Raw genomic sequence first — 21,688 nt, 5'->3', positions numbered from 1 at the left:
AAAACCCCCGACACAAAACGGCTGACATTTAGGTCAGGCTAGCGCTTTTTCTGTTCCACAAGCCTGGCGAATGCTTTGGAGGCAACTCGAGACATTTGCATGCCAAACTACCGGTGTGTTCCAGAGACTGGAGTCATCATTTGTTGTCCCAAACTGGATAAATGGTGTTTTGATTGTAACCTTCACTCAAAACACTATTTGCATTTTTCAGATTTTGGGTCTGCTTTCATTTCCTGTCACTGAACTAGCCCGACTCATACGGGAAGGGGGGGGGGGGGGGGGGGGGGGGAATTGCACCATCAATCAAGCTGTTCTGTTGTAGGGGAGCTTGTTAAAATTTCTTCAGTGAAACTCTATTTTCTTCGCAGGCTGCTATTTTCTCCCTCGTACGCTGTTTTTGCCGCATGCAAATAAACCAGAGGACCACCCACACTTGACTCATCAGACATTTGAAAATGTATCAGTGCAGCTCTGCAATACAATACCAGCGCACACTCGTTCATGCATTGCACCTCAACGGCAACAAACGCAGCGCAATGCGCACTGAATCATTCATGAGTCGGTGTGCACATACATACAAACACAAACACACACACACACGCCAGATGTACGCAAACCGTTTAGAGCCAAATGAATGTTCATCTCGGCTCAGGTCTCTCTTTTATTTAGGAGCTTTTTTAGCAGAGCTCGGGGTACTAATTAGGGAATCCGCTAACTTTCCTGCTCCTGGGTTTTCTCCTTCATTCATCCGTCATATTTGCATCACAAATAGGCCGAACAGGCGAGCAACAACAAATGAGAGGGGGAGAGAGAGAGAGAGAGAGGAAAAGGGAGGGCGAGGAGGCAAACTAAAAAGCGGTAAGAGATGAGCTTGATGTCGGTTTTGAGTCTTTTGTTGAGAAAAGCGTCCGTTCCGAGCTTCAAGAAATGGTTTGGGAAGACATCCAGTCCCTTTTAATCCGCTTTGCATAATTCTCTCATTTCTTTTCTCTGCCTTCTCGCTATGGCTTCCCCTGCACTGGTTGTGTATAGAAGATGTTAAACATCACATGTTAACACGTTGCCTCCTCCGGCCTTAGCCATCACTTTTCAAATAATACGTGGAGCCCATAACCTACAAATCCGTCATATCCAAATGGCATTTACCTCTTTTCAATCCTTCACTGTTCTCTTCTGACACTTATTTCTTTTTCTTCCACAGTTTTTCGCTGCTCACTTTTTTGATTTCCTTTGCATACATTTCTTTTTAAATTACTTCTTCTATTGCCACAGTCTCTCAATCTCCTTCTTGGGTTTCCTCCTGTAACTGACTCTCTCTCCGCCTCGAGCTGCAGATGCATCAGCTGTAGTGATGGGAGGCCCCGCTTCTCCTCTGGCGCTGCAGGTATCCGACGTCAACAGGGACTACGTCTTCCTCACCTGGCAGCCCCCCAGTGCTGATGGAGCCTCACCCGTGGAGGGTTATTATGTGGAAAGGTGAGTCAGCCTGAATCTCAGTTTGATCAATGTGAAGCTTGTGAAGTGGCCGCTTGATCGCTAACTCTGAAAAACACACATCAGCTGATTAATTGGATCACAAATATCAAAACATTGAGCCCAACGACTGGCCGGATTGTGGCCAAAAACAGAGATATTGACTTTGCTGTCACATTAGACACAGAAAAGCTGTAAATCTTCCAAAGTGAGAAGCTGCAGCTAGAAAATATTGAGCTTTTTTGTTTGAAATAAGCCAAACGAATTTAGCGGTTGTTGATAGTCAAAATAAGTACAAATCGATACATTTATGTATGATTTGTTAAAATAATTCAAACTTAATTTTAACATAATAATTAATTATTCTTGTAAATGATGTATCTACTTAGTATCATTTAAAAAAAAAAAGCTATTCTGATTAGTTGTTTGATTTGTCAACTCGTTAATTTGCATTTCTGCTTCAGTAGAGGCGCATTTAGTATTTATTTTTCCGTTTCCAGCATAATTCAGCAAAAACAATCAATCCCTCACAGCCAACTCCCAATGATTTAATCTACATAATAAGTTTCATTTTAGATCGTATTTACCTGCATTGCAAGTCCACCACGGCCCTAGTAAGAACGTCCTGCTGAACCTCAGCTTGCTCCGCATGCCGCTTTTGAGGAAATTAGATGAGGGGAGATAAAGATGCCGGGGGGGGGGGGGCTGTTGGCCAGCAGCGGCGTGGTGTCCATTCGGCACAGTTCACATGAGATGGATGGCACACGTGGTGATCTTCAGCCCTCAAGACGATGTAAACAGCCGAGTCAAAGACTCCCGCAGGAGAGCAGGTGCTTCCCTCATCAACGACCCCCATCAATCAATAACGGTTGTCCTGCGGCTGTGTGCATATGTGTGTGTCAGTGTGCGCATCTCCACGTGCGTGTCTTTGCAAAATGGAGTTCAAGTGTGTACATTTTCATACGCGTTACTAGGTTCCGTCTTTCTTCGAGGTCGAAGATGAGTGTGTTGGGATTTGGGGTTAGCGGAGGGCAAAGTAGGACACCTAGTTACCTAGCAACGTCTTTATGGTGTTGGTTACATCATCTGAGCTCCAGTTCTACCTTGAAGGCAGTTTTTACTGTGTTTGGAGGCCCATTATTTTTCTGTGTCTGGTCACAATTACGGGTCTAGGAGGGATATTCACCGACTTAAATGTGTTGTTGTTGTTGTTACCTGAAGTGCTTTAAAAATTGTTTCCATATTATTCCACCCAGAATACTGAATTATGTTATTTAAATGTATTTCTTCACTCCGTCTCTCTCAGACGTGACCTCCGTCGGGGCGAGTGGGTTCGCTGCAGCGAGCGCATTCAGAAAACGTGCCAGCACCCGATGTTTGGGCTCCAGGAAGGCGCCGTGTATCAGTTCAGAGTCTGCGCCGTTAACCGGGCCGGAGCGGGGCGCCCCTCCAAGGCCACCGCGCCCGTCCTCACCGCAGACCCGCTGCAACACACCAGGACCACGGGTACCGCGTTGCGCGCCGTGACACGTCACAAAAACAGCATGGCGCCGCCAGGGGTGTGAACGCTGCGACAGACCCACGGGATTTAGTGATCGTAGTGATGTGATTCATTAGAACATCAGCATTCCGGTCACGACATTCATCTGAGCCGGCTTTTCAATCAGATGAGCCATCAAAGACCTGAGGCGTGCCGAGCTCCTCTCCCAAGATTCCTCAAACAAAGTGACACCCCCCCCCCCCCCCCGTTATGTTACATTACGAGATGCAGTTTATATTATTAATGCTTTTGCTCAATTATTTATTCGTGAGCTCAATTGAGAGAATAAATAAACACGTGGGGCAGTAAAGGTGCATCTTATTCAATGCAGCATGAGGTCCATTTGATACACGATTGTCCCATTCATAGGGAAATAGACGTGGCTACCTGGTGATTGAAGGGTCTCTACCACGGCGTCACTCCCACACGGTCCCAACAGGGTCAATATTCCCCTTCCTCACAAACTCGTGCATTTAGCTTTTTGCCTTGACTTTGCCCCCCCCCCCTTTTGCATCTACCACAAAGAGCAACGTGTAAACCACTCAATTGTGCTGTTCAATCGCCTCATCTGCTGCCGCCGTCCAGCCATCAGCACCGGGGGGACAGATGGGCTCGGGTCCAACGCTGTGGATCATTAACCCGCGGATGAAGGACAGGCAGAAGGTTGACTCGCCTCCAGCCTGCCGCTTCTAACACTAACACTAATGGTGTTATCACGGGCGCTCATATAACTTCATTAAGCTCTCACATCCCCCCCCCCCCCCCGCCATCAACCTGTCTCCTTCTCTGTTTCGCAGTGGTCAAGGTAGACCGAGGGAGGACGGTCACCATTACTAAAGATCAACTGGAAGGTGAGGGTGTCGTATTTCTGTCTCACCGTGTATGTTTTAGTCATAAAAAAAAACAAAGAACATGAACGTTGAACATGTTCCCCCAGCGACTTGGAAATCGCATCTATGTGTTACCGGCGCGCAGGGTGCCATGCCTCCTCGCCTTCAGCCCGCCTCGGGTTCCGTGCCTCAATGCATCTTCGTATTGTATTAAACAGCGAGCTGCAGTAATTGTATGGCTGCGGCAACGAGCGTTTCTCCCATTTGCGGAAGTGAAATCTCCCTGGTGGCTCCCTGGTAAATGCACATAACGGCCCGAGCCGGGTGTGAATGCCCGGGAAGAGGCCCGCCAACCTTGGAGACGTAACTCAAAGACAAAAGGAGGAGAGGAGGGAGGAGGACGTTTTTATTCATCGACCAGAACCAGAAAACAGATGTAGCAGAGACAGTGCATTCCTACTTTATTCATCCCGGGCTTTAATGGAGCAGAAAGCACTCATGCATGTGTGTTTGCGTGCAGCTTTTGTTCAAGATGGCGGAGAGAAAGTTACATTCAAGCAAATACACAAGTGCTTTTTACACGGAGTTCATGCAAAGCTAAGCTTTATAGCTCCAGCTTCATACTTAATACTCAACATTAGAGTGGTATCAATATTTTCCTCTCAGTGGATACTCCAACTTTTCTCCAAATGTTTAATTATTTCTTTAACTAAATACAACTTTGCAATGGGTCAAAAAGGCTGTTGTTTTTTTCCAATTACTTCTTGCACGTTGTGTTATTTTGTACTTGGACGTGATAATTCGCCTCACATTCAAAGTGAAACATAAGAACGTTAACCTCATAGTCATGGTTTCATATAAAATTGAACGTGTTTGAGTGCAGAGCTACTATACACACACACACACACACACACACACACACACACACACACACACGCGGTTTATGCTTCAGATCAATTCCTTTCTGATCCACACTGCAGCTCTGTAGCTCTTCAGGGGATGCAAACAAAGTCTTACACAAACGCAGACCCTTGACTAAATCTGGACGCTTCCATTGTCCTTGAATCCCTTGGAGAGTCACTGGGAGTGTGCTGACTCAAGCTATTTGCCTGTGTGTTATCCAATACCCGTGTATGTATTGGGGCTGCAGGGTAAAGCCCCACCAATGTGTGCATGCTCGACTCGACTGCACCAAAGAAAGAAATAAAGAAAGCATGCATCATTTTTCCTGATTTTTGAAAAAGTCTTTTCTTTCAAACAGCCAGCCGGACTCGACATTCTCGCTGACTTTGTTCTACCTTTCTTTTTCGTCGTCTACCTCATTTTCCGCCCCCGTTTTGCTCTGCAGGTCAAATCAAAGCTCCTTTCCCTCCCACCAACGTCCGTGCCTGCGAGGTGAGCGACACCTACGCGGTGCTGAGCTGGACCGAGCCTGAACCCAGAGGCAGGGAGCCGCTCACCTTCTACGTGGAGCGGGTCAGTCTGCACACACACACACACACACACACCAATGATCATATTACGCTGACTCTGAGGATCTTGGTTGATGGGTATTGTCCCCTTACCCTTCACCTAATCATAACCCCTCCATTCGGGTCCGAAAAGGCCTCAAACGTCACGGCATCACACTGAATGATTGAGATGGACCTCCAGCTCCTGCTCCTCACTGCTTTACTACAAAGTTTCTAAACCTAAGCAGACTACTTATCCCTCTGAAGACAAGAGAGACACAGACATGCTATCTCACACACACACACACACACAAGATCACGCGCTCCGGTGTGAATGCAACCACCATTAGTAATTAGTAATATACATCCAGTGGGCACCAGGATCGATTTTCTAGCGTCATTAGTTCCTTCATTCGCCTGCTGGGTTTTGGAGGTCCGTTGCTGGAGTGTGAGCCAAATTAACAGCAGGCTCCTGACCGCGGCGCTAATTAAGGAGACACTGGAAAGAAACACGCACACTTTACCGCTGTGTCGGTTTAAGTGGGAATTTGTGGACTCGTTAAAAGTGAGCGGGCCTTTTCGTGCCGTGCGCTTTGTTTTCTGGCTTGCACACTTGTGTAGCAGGTGATCTTAAAACTGCATGGAATTTTTGTTATTATGTATTTTGTGTGTGATGGGCCGACCCGTTCATCACAACGATAAATGGCTCCAGCACTCCAGTATCGGCCCGTACACCCAACTGCGTCTGTAGCTCCAATAATCACAAAACTGCCACAGGACAGATTTATATTGGACTTTTGTAAGATACCGTGGTAATGAAATATGTGGAATCTGTCAAAGGCACCTGAAACTATTTAAAGGGCGCTGCTTCACTTCTGCTTAAATAATGAGGTGAACATTCAAATGCCCGCTCCGCCCTTGAGCAAAGCACTAATCCTGATCTTTATAACGTTCCCTTTAGTCACGTTTCATTCTTCAAACGGGGGGTTAGAGAAGGAAACAATGATAACTCTGAGGAAGATAACAAAAAGGTAAACCTTTTTAAAATAGAGAAGGTTAGTGTAACGCAGCCCTCTACCTCTACCAACTATTATTTTATAAGCAAAGAGAGGCTCTGATAACAGCAAATGGATTTGGTAATCCAAGCAGGTTGAATCCTCCAACATGTCTGAAGGGGACTGAATAAGGAGCATGTCCTTGAGACAGATGTAAAAACAGCTTTGATATTATCTTTGTCTTTTTTTTTTTTTTTTGTCAGTCTCAGGCAGGAAAGAGCAGCTGGGAGCTGGCCAATCTGGACACGAAGGTAAACTCTCCGAGGTTTCCGGTGTTTGACCTGGCCAAGGGCAAGCAGTACCGCTTCAGAGTGCGCTCCATCAACAAGTACGGAGTCAGCGACCCCTCCGAGCCGTGTGCAACGATCTCCTTGGGAAAGCCACAAGGTGAGAAATGAGCCTCGTCCGACACTGTAACCATCGACCACTCCGCCTGTGAAGGTCAATTAGGTCAATCCGTGAGGTACTATCTTTGTACAAACATCGACCTTCATAACAGGTAATATACATGTATATATATACTATATCTTCTGGGGGTGTATTAACATCCCGTGAGTAGGGTGGCTGCACAGTGCATCGGCATCACAATTTGTCTGCAGCTCAATCGAAGCTCAAAAGATGGATGCCATAAAACAAAAAAAAACAACGCAATTTTCAAAAATCGAAGTTGATGGATGGTTTCTCTGTTTCCGATCAGCGGCGCCAGCTCCCCCCCACTCCGTCGTGGCCGTCAGAGACGCGCACACCTCGGTGTTGCTCCAGTGGCAGGAGCCCGAGGAAAAGGACGACATCCTGGGTTACTACCTGTACTACAGTGAAAGTGGCCGCCAGGACTGGAAGACTGTCAACAACAAGCCTGTCAATAAAACCAGGTAGTAAGTGAAAACACGGCCGCCCCAAGCGCTTTGTTGTCACGTTTCTGCCCGAATGGGAAGAATGAGGGATAGTTACAGCTGTGAGGAAGACGGGTAACTACACGGAGATGAAGACGCAGCGCTTGATTCACGCTGCCGGGACTTTGTCTCAAGATTCACAGTTCACGGCCTGAGGAACCGGAAGGAGTACGTCTTCCGGTTGAAGTCGGTGAGCCGAGCAGGAAACAGCAGCTACTCGGAGGAGTCTCAGCCCGTCCTCGTCAAATCAGCCATTTGTAAGTGCACCCTCGAGGTCCCAAAATAATGGGCATGAAATTTATTGCGGGGCGACAACTCAAGGACATTCAAAGCATTTTCTGACGTTTTCCCCTACCATGCAACTCTTCATTCCCCATTTGTAAAGATGTGCGCAAATGTACTCTTAGAGCTACGCAATTCTGAGAATTGAGAAATGTGTTTGCGTTACAGGGAGACTTTCGCATTCCCCCTTTTAAGTCGTACAGCTGATAATGTTGTCTGTTAACAGCTTACACTACAGTCAACCGAGGTCGTGCTCCTTCAGCATGTCACGGCGGCTCTTTTCGTGGTGGAGACGCACCTCTCAAAGAGCCACCGGCCCTCCGCTCCTCGGATAATGTGCACTGTGACTCATTTTGCTCGCCGCTCACTCACCAGAATATCCTCACCTCATCAGCTTTTCCACTCCGCCATTACCTGAGGATAGAAAATCCAATTCTTTGGAGGGGGGAGATGCATTTTTCATCAAACAGAGTATGAGATGAATATTTCTTACTCAATACGGGCTTTTACATATGAGTTGTAGGCGGTCGTGGAGTTATTGACTTTCTCGGTCTATTTAACAAGAATAGGTGCCTTCCCTCTGCTGTTATTTATACCCCTTTCCCTTTGTCTTCATCCCCTCTGCCTGATCCAGCCGTTCCTTCTGCTCCCTCCGCCATCGCCCTGCTGCTGTGCACCGGGTCAGAGATGGTGTTGGGCTGGAGGGCCCCCGCCTGTAACGGGGGAGACCGTGTGCGTGGATACTACCTGGACCAGATGGAAAAGGGCGCCAGCACTTGGAGGGAAGTCAACGTCAAACCCGCCAAAGAGAGGCGCTTTGAGGTCTGTAATGGGTGCGGTTATGGTGGCGTGTGATGCTCGCTGCATGTCAGTCAGTCAGTCCGTCCGTCGATGGGTCGATCCACACGTTGCTCCAGACGGAATCTCAACATCTGTTGAAAACGTTCTTGGTGCACAGAGGAAAATCCTCTTTTATATCTCGACAACTATTTGAAGGTTTGTCCGTCTTATGCAGTCGCGGGATGGAATGTCGGCACACTGCCTTCTTATCTATGTTCTTTACTAATGCCAAAAAATGATAAGTAGCTGCAGGAGCTACAGCGACGTTTGGTTATCTGTTATTTTCTGATGTCTGTTTCTTTTGTAGAAAGACAGAAAATGAATTCAAATGCATTTACAAAACATTTCCTTTGGTTCATGACCAAATAGGGAATTCCCGTCATCCTCGGCTGTACTTCCTTTGTTCTTATCGGCGACGTTTAGCAACGTTTAGCTCGCTAAACTAAGATTTTATACACAAAAAATACTATACCTGCTAAACATCAGCATGTTAGCGATGGCATTGTAAGCACGTGAGCATGCTGACTTCAGCATTTGGGTCGCAGCGAGTAAAGTACAGTCTCGCAGGGCTGCAGCCTTCGACTGGAGGCTTTTGTTTCTCTGTTTAACTTTCACATTATATGCATGAAGCGGTCTAGAAAGATGTTTTACATAATGCACACGTGAACTTGCAGTATCCATAATGCACAACAGAGTATGTTCTATTCACTGACAGTATGACAACACATTATTCATTTTTTCATGTTTTGATAATGAAGACGGAGAAACATTAAAAAAAGAATCTGACCAGAAAAAAAGATGTATTTCTTATCAATACTATAAGGGAATACTTTTAATATAATTATAAAAATACAGGTCATCTCTCCATTTAGTAGTTGGCTCAAAGTGATGGAACTACTGGCTAAAGCTCCCTCATCCACATAGGCTGTGTCACTAGGCAACAAGCAGTGTCCATGGAGACCTGGAGCAAAGTTAAATCTTTAACCTGTCTCGAGGAGATTACAGGTGCTCCGTAATCAGACATTGTTCTAATGTGGCGGCCCGTGTGAGCGGTCGTTTTTAGCTCCTGGGTAGAACAAAGACGGAGCCAATTAGATCATAAAATGACTCTATGGGAAGATTATCCCTGCACATTGTGGAGGGGACAGTTTTGAGGGCTGTAGATCCATTTTTCAGGGAGGAAACCTCTGGTGAGAACACGCAGCTCCCCCTTTTGGGGGGAATCAGCTATTTAAACCCTGTCGTCCGTGTGCGGTCTCCCCACCTCGCTGTAGCTGTTGTACGAGGTTATTCAAATCCGCCCGGTGACCTTGAGGATGCAATTAAGATCGGCCATTTGACGGTTCATTCTTTTCAAGAAGAAACTGTGAACAATCACTCTGCCGTGAAAGCTTCCACAACGAGATGGCCCGATGTCACTGATCCCGCATCATTAGAGCAAAAACTTTTTAAAATTTAACCACCAACCATCCAGGAGAGATGACTTACTGAAGTCAAACACAACCAACAGTACTCCATTGCAAGTGAAGTCCCGAAATGAACAACAATGCATGTCCAATGGAATCAAGTGGAGCCAGTTTGCCATCTAGTGGATGAAAGCTGCATTCCCCTCTACGTATTCCTCTGCATTCCTTGGTGTGAACTGTGTGTTGATTTAATAGCCAGGTTGCCATTCTGTCTAAATATGGTTAGAAAAGGCATCAAAAAGAAAAGTTTTTTTTTTATAAAATACGCTGGCCCTGGTTTGTCCATCCGTTGCCTCGAGCAGCAGTAAGTTCACAACCGTTCACTGAGGCAATAAGGGCCTTAAGGTCTGAGAGGCTGTGAATAGGAAGATCAATGCACAGATCAATAAGGCTGAATCCTTTCTCTTCCCAAAGCAAAAGTGGTCCAGGGGCTGAGGGAAAGAAAAGAAAAAAATACTGTTGCAGCAGCAGAGCTAATTCCTTTTTTTAAATGCCTGCCTGGGTCTAGAGGAGTGAATCCGTACAACCAGGGAGCTTTTGGTCCCGTGTGATCTGCCAACCGATCCGTGTTTTCCATTTGTACTTTTTAAACAACCAATTTAAGCAAGATGTCTATTATCTACAAACAAAGTCCATACATCTCAAATAAAACCAGCACTGAATAATTACACAAGTAGTTCATTGTTGTTGTCTCTTCGAGGCTTTTGAGGGTTTTTGTTAATAATAATTTTTGGTCTAAATCCTTTTGAATCTTAATTCTAACCTCATGCCATAGAAAGAAAACAAGTTCAGCTGAAGATACTTGGCATAAATGAGATGAGAGCTGTGACACGTGGTTAAAACCAAACATGGATCAACATTATTTCAAAGTAAGCTTGACGATCTTACCACCAGTGACAACCTCATCGCTTTGCCCCGTTGTTCATCCGTAGGTGTGCGACCTCACCAGTGGACACCTGTACCGATTCCGTGTGTTTGCCGCAAACATGGCCGGAGTCGGGGGGCCGTCTGAGGCCAGTGAAGCTTTCCTGTGTGAGAAGTGGACCATGCCAGAGCCAGGTGGGGACCAAACGCCTCCAGAGACGATGCGTGTAGAAAGAGATCTCTGCACACCTGGATGTGTGACAGGTGGGGGGGGGGGGTGCCCACGGGTGGAAACCTTCCGGCACACTATGTGGTGGTTTCTACAATTATTTAAACACACACATAAGATAACTTTAATTTGCACACACACACACACACACACAGACAGACACGCTCAATGTCACTCCGGTATGTGGTGGTTCATGAGTTATGGCTCCACTCCTTTCAGCTTCTTGGGACATTAATACTGAAAATGGAGAGAGACTCCCTCACACATGCCACTTATAAAGCTCAGCTCATTAATCTTTGTAAATGGGCTTTCCTCTGTGTCCTTTAATAATTTAAAAGCAACCTAAAATCATTAAGCAAATGAACTATCGCCAGTGTCAGTGGGGGTAGATTAAAGAAAGTCACTGTACTCATTTACACGCATTTTGTGTGGTCCCCATATATTTCCTAGCTTTGTACCTGACGCTCCCCTGCACCAGAGCAGGGACCTTTGTCATGCCGCGCGTCTCCCCTCCCCCGCAGGTTGCCCCCACGATGTGCAGTTCAGGGAGGTGGCAAACGGCTCCCTGGTGCTGCTGTGGGCCGCGCCGCTGTACGAGGGACGGAGCCCCGTCACTGGCTATTTGCTGGAAATCAGCCAGGGCGACCAGTCGGACAGCTGGAGCGCTTTGAGCGAAGGGCCGATCCGCGACACCCATCACAAGGTGAGCGGAGCGGCGAAAGTGTTGACGCGCTCCAGTTGGAGAAGACGGATATGCATATTTAGGATTCATCAAATATCTTGATCTGGAAAGCTATTGCTGTATTAACTAAATTCGTACCAGTTCCAGTAAATTATTATTAGCCATCCCGACATTGTGTTCCTTTGTTGGTCCAAACGTTAAAATGGCCATTATATATATTATGCCAATGAGGCGTAAACATTTGGTCTGTGTTTCTTGCGACATCCAGGTGTCTGGTCTTCAGACGGGTCAGACCTATCGCCTGCGTGTGCTGGCTGTCAATGAGGCCGGGGTGGGCCGTGCCTCCCTGCCCACTGAGCCCGTCACGGCTGAGTCCCGACCAGGTCCGACAGCTCAGCCTCAGGAATAAAACATTGAAATGCAAAAGTTCACAAAATAGGATCTGATACAGGATCAGTCTTATACAGGGTCTGATATAGGATCTGATACAGGGTCAGTCTTATACAAGGTCTGATATAGGATCTGATACAGGATCAGTCTTATACAAGGTCTGATATAGGATCTGATACAGGGTCAGTCTTATACAGGGTCTGATACAGGATCTGATACAGGGTCAGTCTTATACAGGGTCTGATATAGGATCTGATACAGGGTCAGTCTTATACAAGGTCTAATATAGGATCTGATACAGGGTCAGTCTTATACAAGGTCTGATATAGGATCTGATACAGGGTCAGTCTTATACAAGGTCTGATATAGGATCTGATACAGGGTCAGTCTTATACAAGGTCTGATATAGGATCTGATACAGGGTCAGTCTTATACAAGGTCTGATATAGGATCTGATACAGGGTCAGTCTTATACAAGGTCTGATATAGGATCTGATACAGGGTCAGTCTTATACAAGGTCTGATATAGGATCTGATACAGGGTCAGTCTTATACAGGGTCTGATATAGGATCTGATACAGGGTCAGTCTTATACAAGGTCTGATATAGGATCTGATACAGGGTCAGTCTTATACAGGGTCTGATATAGGATCTGATACAGGGTCAGTCTTATACAAGGTCTGATATAGGATCTGATACAGGGTCAGTCTTATACAGGGTCTGATATAGGATCTGATACAGGGTCAGTCTTATACAAGGTCTGATATAGGATCTGATACAGGGTCAGTCTTATACAGGGTCTGATATAGGATCTGATACAGGGTCAGTCTTATACAAGGTCTGATATAGGATCTGATACAGGGTCAGTCTTACAAAGGGACCTGATTAAACCACACTAATCAACTCTTTCACTTTGCTCTTTCTTCAGGTGCCAAGAACATTGAGATTGGGGTGGACAACGATGGTTTTATATTTCTGGGCTACGAGGCAGACGAGACGGACGAGGAGAGCAAGTTTCTCTGGAATAGGAACTACACCGAGCCCATCGATGCCACGAGGGCTCAGGCAGAGACCAGGAAGGACGGGTATGGCTCGAGATGACATTGACATTAGGCAATTGTTTCCAAGCTCTTCACACTGGAATTCCCACTCGAGGCCAGTCTCCATTCATTATATCTTCTCTGAGCTTAAAGGAAGTCCATCTGCACACCGTTGCACTCATTGATGTCACGCGAAACGATGAGCAGCTGACAGACGTTTGGGATTGCGTCGTTGGGGCAGAAGGCGATCGCGCGGAATAAAACCGCACCTTTTCACCCCTCAGGTCAGTCCTGACCTTCGCGGACCCCTCTGAGGAGGATCTGGGGCTCTACACGGTCGAGGTGAGCGACAGCCCGAGCCACTCGTCCAGCTACGACTTCACTTCCGAAGGTAAGCGGAGAGCCGGCAGGTCGTCGGGTCCCGTCTAATTCACAGCTCGGTCAAGAACGGTCAATAACGCCAGTTGTCCCCTGCGTTCATGGATAGGAGGGCTTTTTGGATTGTATGGGTTGTCGAGCCGCTTGCGTCAAGCACCTCGCGACCCACAAGGTCACCCGTCCAACTACTCCAGCAGTTCTCAATCGGCTTTCATCTTGAAATTAGAGCCATTGTTCTTTGACAATAAGAGCGGGCTGAGAACTGTTAGTCCTGTCCTTTGGCTGAGATTTTACCTATTTTGCAGACCTTGAACGACTCAAAGAACTCAGCTGGCAAGTCAGAAATCCACGTATGTAACAAGTTATTTTCAACATTAAATGTGACGTATTGGAGCACTGTTAAAATGAGCAAAAAATACAGTTGATTGAATGATCTTCTAGACTCATTCTGCTCGTCCCTGAATGCTGTGCCCTTGTTTTTATCGTTTTTTTCCTGCAGTGATAGCTCTGAGGTCAGGCTGGCAGGTGGAGGTCTCCGATCAAGGTGACGTACGTCTTTGGCTTCAGACCCAGAGTCTGAGCGACGCCGCTGAGCTCCGACTCGTCCTCAATGACCGAGAAATCACCGGCACGCCGGTGAGAACCGCTTCGGCTCTGCAGCTCAGACACCAGCCTGGTCAGCGTCGGACCATCGCGTATCCATCCATCGCGTATCCATCCATCGCATATCCATCCATCGCGTATCCATCCATCGCATATCCATCCATTCGCGTATCCATCCATCGCGTATCCATCCATCGCGTATCCATCCATCGCGTATCCATCCATCGCATATCCATCCATCGCGTATCCATCCATCGCATATCCATCCATCGCGTATCCATCCATCGCATATCCATCCATCGCGTATCCATCCATCGCGTATCCATCCATCGCATATCCATCCATTCGCGTATCCATCCATCGCGTATCCATCCATCGCGTATCCATCCATCGCGTATCCATCCATCGCATATCCATCCATCGCGTATCCATCCATCGCATATCCATCCATCGCATATCCATCCATCGCGTATCCATCCATCGCGTATCCATCCATCGCGTATCCATCCATCGCGTATCCTACTCAGGGTCGCTGTCATTACACAAAACGTCATGGATGCTAATGACCGACGTGGCGCGTTTTTAGGCTTTTATGTCCTGCAAAGGAGACCTAGTTGCTATGACCACACGGCTGCGTGCTTCACGGCTTGCTGCTCATCAAGTTGACAAATTCATGCTCGCCAGATTTTTTGGGGGGGGGGATTTCAAGGAGAAATCTGTCGCTAGTGCATGAGGGGGAAGTTTGAGAAAAATCAGTCACGTTGTTGTTTTTAGGCCATGATTTTAGTGTTAGTTGGGTTAAAGGGAGGCAAACGAGCACATGCTCAATAGGATGCGTATAAAATAAAAAGAAGGCATCCAGTTTTGTGTCACAGATTAAACGTGATTAAGCTTGATGATTAATCCTCTCACAAGCGACCCCCCTGACCCCCGCATTAGGAACCATTCCTGGACTAAACTACCTAACATCTATACTGATAGTATACTGATCATACATTATCTCACCCCCCCCCCCCCCCCCCCCATCCAGCGGACGCCTATGCTCCCCCATACCTTGATGAACATAACAACCACGAAAGAAGTGACTTGTCTGTGTGTAAATGTGTCATTTAAGCCGTGCGTTTCGTCGTTCGTACTGCCACATTGTCTCTGCATCACTAACCATCAATACGGTAGACACACAACTCCCCCCCCCCCTGCAAACCTGAGCCAATGTGGACTGCCTGTGTGGCAACGCTTGTTTGCAGCGCCGTAGGATCAACTTGGACAAGGCCAAAGGTCTGGTGGAGATAGAGTTTGAGCAGCTCTCCCGGCAGGACGAGGGCTCGTACACGGCTCAGCTGAAGGACGGCCGCGCCAAGAACCAGTTCACTTTGGTCTTTGTGGATCAGAGTGAGTCTTTCACCGTGATGAGAGAGGAGCAGACAACAACAGGGCTATTACATTACACTGCATGTCATTTAGCTTTTATCCAAAGCGACTTACAAGAAGTGCATTTCAACCATAGGGATACAAGAAGGCATCTAAAAGTAGCGCAGTGGCCAGTCACTATAAGATTATAGATCTGAACGCCCCATAGACACTCGGTGATTGATTCAGGTTGACCCTTTATGACTGTTTTACAAAACTTCACACTCCCCCGAATACATAAAAAGTCATTCATTTCCTTCCGACTCTGGGAAAGTGTGAAACCAAAATCCACGGTTCCACTGATCTCATCAACCAAAGCTCACATTACAAATGAAGGGGATCTCATGAAATATGTCATATTTTTCCGCTTCTCGTCCCTCAGCTGCACCTGAAACGGTTTGGGGGCCCCGCTGGGGAGGCCCTTTGAAAACCTCTGCTATGGGACATACAAATAAATAAAGAGTACATAAATATGATTAAATTCGAGTAGAGAAGCGTTTTGAACATTTATCTCTAATTATAAACAAATAACACTTGACAGAAGTTTGTGAATGCAATATGAAAAACAACATTAGGGGAAGAATTTTAGAGGAAGCTAAAGTCTGCATTCATGGTGCATTTAATTGTTGGTGTAAAGTGACGTGCTAACGACCTGATGGGTGCCCCATTTACTTCAGCAAAGAATGTCCCTGTGCTTATCTTCTTCTCTCGTGTCGCTTCGTGAATGTCGTCGCACAGAACATGACGACCTGCTTTAAATTCACACAATTATTTTGTCTCCGTTTGAATCCCATTTTTTTTTTTTTTTGACACCTGTTTTGCCCTCAGCCTGACACTGACGTCGTTTTGTGTCTCGTCAGCGTTCCGTCAGACGCTGGCTCTGGCGGAGAAAAACCGCCGCGACCATCAAAGGAAATCAGGTGAGAACTCTCCAAACATGTGATACAAAATACAAATAAAATCACCTGTGACGGACGGACAGACAGGAAGGAAGCTCTCTTTGCTGCTGACCTCCGTGTTTTTATCAGCTGAGCTCTGCGATGTGATAAGGAGAAGCTCTGCAGCGCTGTGCACAAGGCCGATGCCCCAGTGTCCCCCCCCCCTCGGGCAAACAGATGGCCTTAAAAAAAAAATAAGCGGTCCGGTGTTCAAAGTACTGGTGACACTGCGCCGCACATTGTGTCCATTACGTGCAGAACAGCCCGGCGCCAAGCGCCTATTAAAGTGGGCTGGTTAATTACGGCTATTAATTACAGTTTGGGCATTATCTCGCCCTACTTATTCCAGCACGCTGTCACTTTCATTAATTGCCATGAATTCCCATTTAATGGGGCGTTTATGTTGAATACGTTGTCGTCTAGTGCTGTTTACTACCAGGGGAATAACGTGCTGCGCTCTCTCCTCTCCCAAGGACCTTATTTCCAGGAATACTTGTCGTGGACCGTGAATGAAGATTGTGAACTGATTATAAAGTGCAAGGTGCTTTGTTTTCACTTAATGAATGTGCTAATGTGAATACAATAATTACTCTACTAAGTACTAAGAACCGGGAAATGTTTAATCCTTCATTATCCTTCATTAAAAATGTGTGTTATTAAATTTGCTTTGAAGGTTGCTAAGCTGCAACATCATTAAGTACAAAGACAAGCTTTTTTTATTAAACCACAAACCTTTAGATAGTTACATTAATTACCGCAATTTCGTTAGTAAACACGTCTTTTTATTTCTCCACACGCAGGTGACGAACACGAACCAGGACACGTCACTCAAGTGGTTCAAGGACGGCGCGGCGGTGAGCCGCCCTGTGTATGAGGAGTCATCTGGGGTCAGCACGCTCACCATCCCGCAGGTATCCAACGCCATGCGGCTCTATTTTCAGACTGTGTGCGTGTGTGTGTGTGCGTGTGTGTGTGCAAACGTCAGCTGTGTAGTGCGACTAAACAAGACCAGCAGTCCGTTTACAGGATTTCTCTTATTCTGTCTTGCTGTGGAAGGTTCTTTAAGGTTAAATAAAAGATAAGTTAAAGTGTTTGGTTGTTCTCCAGAGTCATCAATATTTCACCAGATAACCTATGAATAAGACAGCGTTTAATACAGCGTGCCCCCCCAACCCAGGTTACAGAGAAGGACGCGGGTTCCTTCCGAGCCGTGGTGTCGGACGGGAGGGGGGAGGACGTCAGCACTTTGGAGCTGCTCGATGGCGGTGAGACGGCGTTTCAATTTTTCCATCAATAATACAAGCGAGGCGGTGAACATCTCCCCCCCCCCCCCTCGCATCATTTTGGGTTCGCAGCATGCAGCTCCCCACCACTAGGGTCTGAGAGCTTCATTGTGCTTTTCCTTCACAGAGTATGAGGAGCTTCTGCAGCAGCTGGGTAAACAGTCGGGTGAGTCGTTGTTCTCTGTGAAATGCATTTACTTCACCTTTGCTCTGTTTGGGATGAGGAGGAAACACCTCATTGGTGAGGACACTGAAACGTATGCAAACCGTCTCCCTGGGTCTCTGCAGCATTGTCCGCCACCCCTTTGAAGGTCCAGAGCACCGCTGTGGGTCTCATGCTCTTCTGTTCACTCAAATACTACATGAGCCACCTGAGGACCAGCTGGCTCTTCAAGTGAGTGGAAGCGACCTCTCTGACCTCTTCTCATTTCAATCACACCTTAATGAATAGAACTGTTGAAAATCCACAAACCCCTGCACAGAAAAGCAAGTGAGAAGTAGCTTAAAGTGGAGTTTGTGTGGGCACAATGTTCACCGCGAGCCACAGAAGAAGCTCCACAGAGCCACAGCTCCACGGTTCAGAGGTATTTTAATGTTCTGGGACATTTATCAGCCTCTGAACTGCAGAGGTTCAACTACGGAGCTCAAAGACAATCCATCAAATGATTAAGAAAGTGAGAAAGCCGTTCCACTGGACTGTCCTGTCGTCCGTGTGTATTTTATCTAATTAGAAGGTTCTGTGACATTGGATTTAATAGATTATGAATCATTTAAAGGGAAAAGGGAAACACGATTGTGAAATGGCTTCAAGCAACACCTGCTGGGGGCTTTAGGGATAGCCTTAAAAAAAAGAGTACAGACATGGTCTGAATAAAATACCTTTAGTTTGATTCTAGTCCAGCTAAAACATTCATGTTTTTTTTAATTAACTTTTACCATTAATTACTTTCATCCAACTCAAAAAGATGCGCTTTGTTGCTTTGTGTTTTGGGTTCCATGCAGGGAGAAGCGGGTCGATCAGGAAACCAGGACGAGGCCTGGCAGCGATACGGAGAAAGTCTGGATTGAAATCTGCAACCCGACAGACAACGATAAAGGCAAATACACTTTGGAGCTGTTTGACGGAAAGGAGACGCACGAGCGCCATCTGGACCTGTCCGGACAAGGTGGGTGGAAATGACCCGTCTAGATTCGAGAGAACCTTCTTCCTCGGGGGCAGATCGGATAAATGATGATCTCGATTTCCACAGCGTTGGCCGACGCCCTGCTGGAGCACCGGCGCCTGAAGTAAGTGCTGCGCCACGGTGATGATGTGGTCGAGCTCTGCTTGCACCGGCGCGCACACACACACACACACGCACACACACACACACACCAAAAAAAACACTTGAGCATGCAGTCAAAACTATCGGGGACAGATTGCGGTTGCCATGATGCCGTTCCTCGTCACACTGGTTTGACTCGTTTGTTTTGCGTCCCTCAGGCAGGAGGCCATCGGCGAGAGAAGTGAGTCATTCCCTCCGTGTGACCACAGGGATGTTTGTGTCTCCAGTGTGTGTCGGCAAGGGCGTTATGGTCGCTTTTTTCGTTGTTGTTTTTTTGTTTCAGATCGGGCCAAAGTGACAAAGGGTCTTCCCGATGTGGTGGCCATCATGGAAGGCAAGGTAGGACGTTGCCGGGGGAACGGCGTCGCCTCGTTTTTCCATGCGGCAGAAGGCCGAACCGTCTCGTTGCTCGTTTTTTTTGGGCCGTTTCCTTCACCGCTCCCCTCCCTCCCCTCAGTCTCTGTGTCTGACGTGCTTCGTCGACGGCGAACCCGCCCCGGAGGTCACGTGGCTTCGGAACGACAAGGAGATCGCCAAGCACACCCAATTCGACGTCACCACGGAGCCCAGGTGCAGCACCATCACCATCAACAACGTCAGCACGGCCGATTCTGGGAAATACAGCATCTTTGTGCGCAACCAGTACGGCTCCGAAGCCGTGGACGTGACCGTCAGCGTCTACAGGCGCGGCGAGGAGCCGCCGCCGTGCGCCGTGGAGATCAAAGGTTCATTTATTATTTAACCGCCGACACTGCAAGCCGAGTCATTTCTAAAACACCGTAGTGACATCAAAATGTCCAGGTTTCCCCAAGTTCTGTTTCCCCCTCAAATAGGAAGTTTAATCCACCGTCAATCAATGAATATATAATCGAATTAAAACTACACTCAGAGGAGTCATTGCTGCACATGTCCTGTAACTTAGTTATTATAAGCAACTGGACGCTAGTTTAAATGAGCTAACATTAGCATGCTGTCACATTATATTTTATGGTTGAACCTTCGAGATTAAAGTGAATTGTTTTACGTGTTCACTAAGAATCAATTGGTCTGTAAAAGAGATTCATCATTTGTTTTTCTGTGTTGTGAATAAAGCAATTTAAAGTGATCATCTTTTATTTCACTCTTATTTATTTATCCATTTTCAAAGGCACCCAGAGATACATTATTTGATCTTTAGGTTCCTAATAAAAAATAAGCTTGTATATTGATAAAGTTTGTAAGAAAATGAGGTCTACAATTTTGCAAGCAGAGATCATGTCTTGCCAAAAGCAAACAGTCCGTAGTGTCGTTAACCTACAGGCCGTTACTCCGTTAGACTCACGTTAAAGGTTAAACGACACAACGAGGAACGAGTGCATACTACATAACATGCTACATAACATCAAATACATGGAAATATGTCATAGTTTATTAAATTAATCATTTTCTCATTTCAATTTTGCACGTTATCCTCCTCAAACTCTGTGCAGTCAGCAAATACAGAGTGTGCAAGTGATTCCATTTTTTATTCTGCAATACCCCCCCCCAAAAAAAGTTAAGTACATATTTCTTATCAGCAAGTATTTTCATCACACTTGACACAAATGACCTAATGATCTAATGATCTAAATGAATTTTTGGTGGAAGCCGAAGTTTGTCCTCACAGGAGTAAGTGAACTCCAGGTTGTTCACACAGCGGTGATTACTCCGGGAGGGGGGTGGGGGGGGGGGTGGGGTAGTTACTCATTGGACGCTTGCTTTCCTGTATAAGAAGGTGCAGCACGACAACGTGTCGAGCTTCACGCAGCTGTCTCAGCCTCCAGCCCACAGAGATCATGGACTTCAATGGAACATGGCAGGTCTACTCCCAGGAGAACTACGAGGAGTTCCTCAGGGTCATGGGTGAGGGAACAGTGCAAATACATCCACTACCTTTGATGCAATTACATCATTCTGAAGTTAGATATAACCAAACCGCTGACGCTCCCACATTTCACTGTGCAGGAAATGACAACAACAAAATGTACGCTTTTGCTCGCCAGAACTTCCAGAAGAGGTCATCAAGATGGCCAAAGACATCAAGCCCATTACGGAGATCAAGCAGAAGGGAAACGACTTTGTCGTCACCTCTAAGACACCTGGGAAGACTGTGACCAACAGCTTCACCGTCGGAAAGGAGGCCGACATCACCACCATGGACGGCAAGAAGCTCAAGGTTTGTACTCCTGGTTGACCGTGGACTTCACAAAAATGTTATCCAATTTCTACAGTACAATTTGTGTGTTCGCTTCCCCTTACAAATGTGAAAGAGCGCTGCCTACGATTGGACAGTGTCAGGTGATCTCCCTACTGGTTCAGGTGAGCCTGTTTTGGAGGTGTTCATTATGTGAATTGTGTCCTCCTCTGACCTGCAGTGCGTTGTCAATCTGGAGGGCGGCAAACTGGTCTGCAACACCGGCAAGTTCTGCCACATCCAGGAGCTCAAGGGAGGAGAGATGGTTGAGGTGCGGCATTTCTTACACAAACCCACTCGCCGTTTAACCTTAATTTGCGGTGAGATCATATGCAATGCATCATGAGCGCACACTTCATGTGTTTCTGTGTCCTCTTTCAGACCTTGACCATGGGCTCAACGACTCTTATCAGGAGGAGCAAGAAGATGTAAACGGGACAGTGAAGAAACCCTATTTTTCTATTTAATAAAAAAGTGAATTAGTAAGTGTGTTGTGTGTTATTT

General features: G+C 46.6%; 2 protein-coding genes across 4 annotated transcripts in view; both read left to right on the top strand.

Moving 5' to 3' along the window:
* Positions 1-20,077, top strand: part of myom3 (myomesin 3) — a 34,480-nt gene extending 14,403 nt beyond the window's left edge. For 2 of the 3 annotated variants that reach the window (XM_037454876.2, XM_062565625.1), the window contains exons 11-36: positions 1,335-1,476; positions 2,780-2,979; positions 3,811-3,864; positions 5,192-5,319; positions 6,553-6,736; positions 7,047-7,221; positions 7,378-7,499; positions 8,159-8,346; positions 10,763-10,889; positions 11,445-11,626; positions 11,874-11,988; positions 12,924-13,080; positions 13,320-13,426; positions 13,719-13,763; positions 13,913-14,049; positions 15,264-15,408; positions 16,287-16,346; positions 16,838-16,905; positions 17,165-17,275; positions 17,542-17,629; positions 17,775-17,813; positions 17,936-18,041; positions 18,650-18,813; positions 18,898-18,934; positions 19,131-19,311; positions 19,430-20,077. In XM_037454876.2, coding sequence (XP_037310773.2) covers positions 1,335-1,476; positions 2,780-2,979; positions 3,811-3,864; positions 5,192-5,319; positions 6,553-6,736; positions 7,047-7,221; positions 7,378-7,499; positions 8,159-8,346; positions 10,763-10,889; positions 11,445-11,626; positions 11,874-11,988; positions 12,924-13,080; positions 13,320-13,426; positions 13,719-13,763; positions 13,913-14,049; positions 15,264-15,408; positions 16,287-16,346; positions 16,838-16,905; positions 17,165-17,275; positions 17,542-17,629; positions 17,775-17,813; positions 17,936-18,041; positions 18,650-18,813; positions 18,898-18,934; positions 19,131-19,311; positions 19,430-19,714 — 3,347 coding nt within the window. In that variant the 3' untranslated portion in view covers positions 19,715-20,077. The remainder of the gene's footprint in view (positions 1-1,334; positions 1,477-2,779; positions 2,980-3,810; positions 3,865-5,191; positions 5,320-6,552; positions 6,737-7,046; positions 7,222-7,377; positions 7,500-8,158; positions 8,347-10,762; positions 10,890-11,444; positions 11,627-11,873; positions 11,989-12,923; positions 13,081-13,319; positions 13,427-13,718; positions 13,764-13,912; positions 14,050-15,263; positions 15,409-16,286; positions 16,347-16,837; positions 16,906-17,164; positions 17,276-17,541; positions 17,630-17,774; positions 17,814-17,935; positions 18,042-18,649; positions 18,814-18,897; positions 18,935-19,130; positions 19,312-19,429) is intronic. The other variant, XM_062565626.1, reaches the window with a different exon arrangement.
* A 625-nt stretch (positions 20,078-20,702) lies between these two features.
* On the top strand, positions 20,703-21,670 carry fabp10a (fatty acid binding protein 10a, liver basic). The gene is made up of 4 exons (XM_037454882.2): positions 20,703-20,853; positions 20,994-21,166; positions 21,366-21,455; positions 21,566-21,670. The coding sequence occupies exons 1-4, from the start codon at positions 20,787-20,789 to the stop codon at positions 21,614-21,616; spliced, it is 381 nt and encodes a 126-aa protein (XP_037310779.1). The 5' UTR covers positions 20,703-20,786; the 3' UTR covers positions 21,617-21,670.
* Positions 21,671-21,688: the final 18 nt, after the last annotated feature.

Source organism: Pungitius pungitius, chromosome 11 (genome assembly GCF_949316345.1).
Source record: "Pungitius pungitius chromosome 11, fPunPun2.1, whole genome shotgun sequence".
NCBI classification, from domain to species: Eukaryota; Metazoa; Chordata; class Actinopteri; order Perciformes; family Gasterosteidae; genus Pungitius; species Pungitius pungitius.
This window is presented reverse-complemented; position numbering and strand designations above follow the sequence as displayed.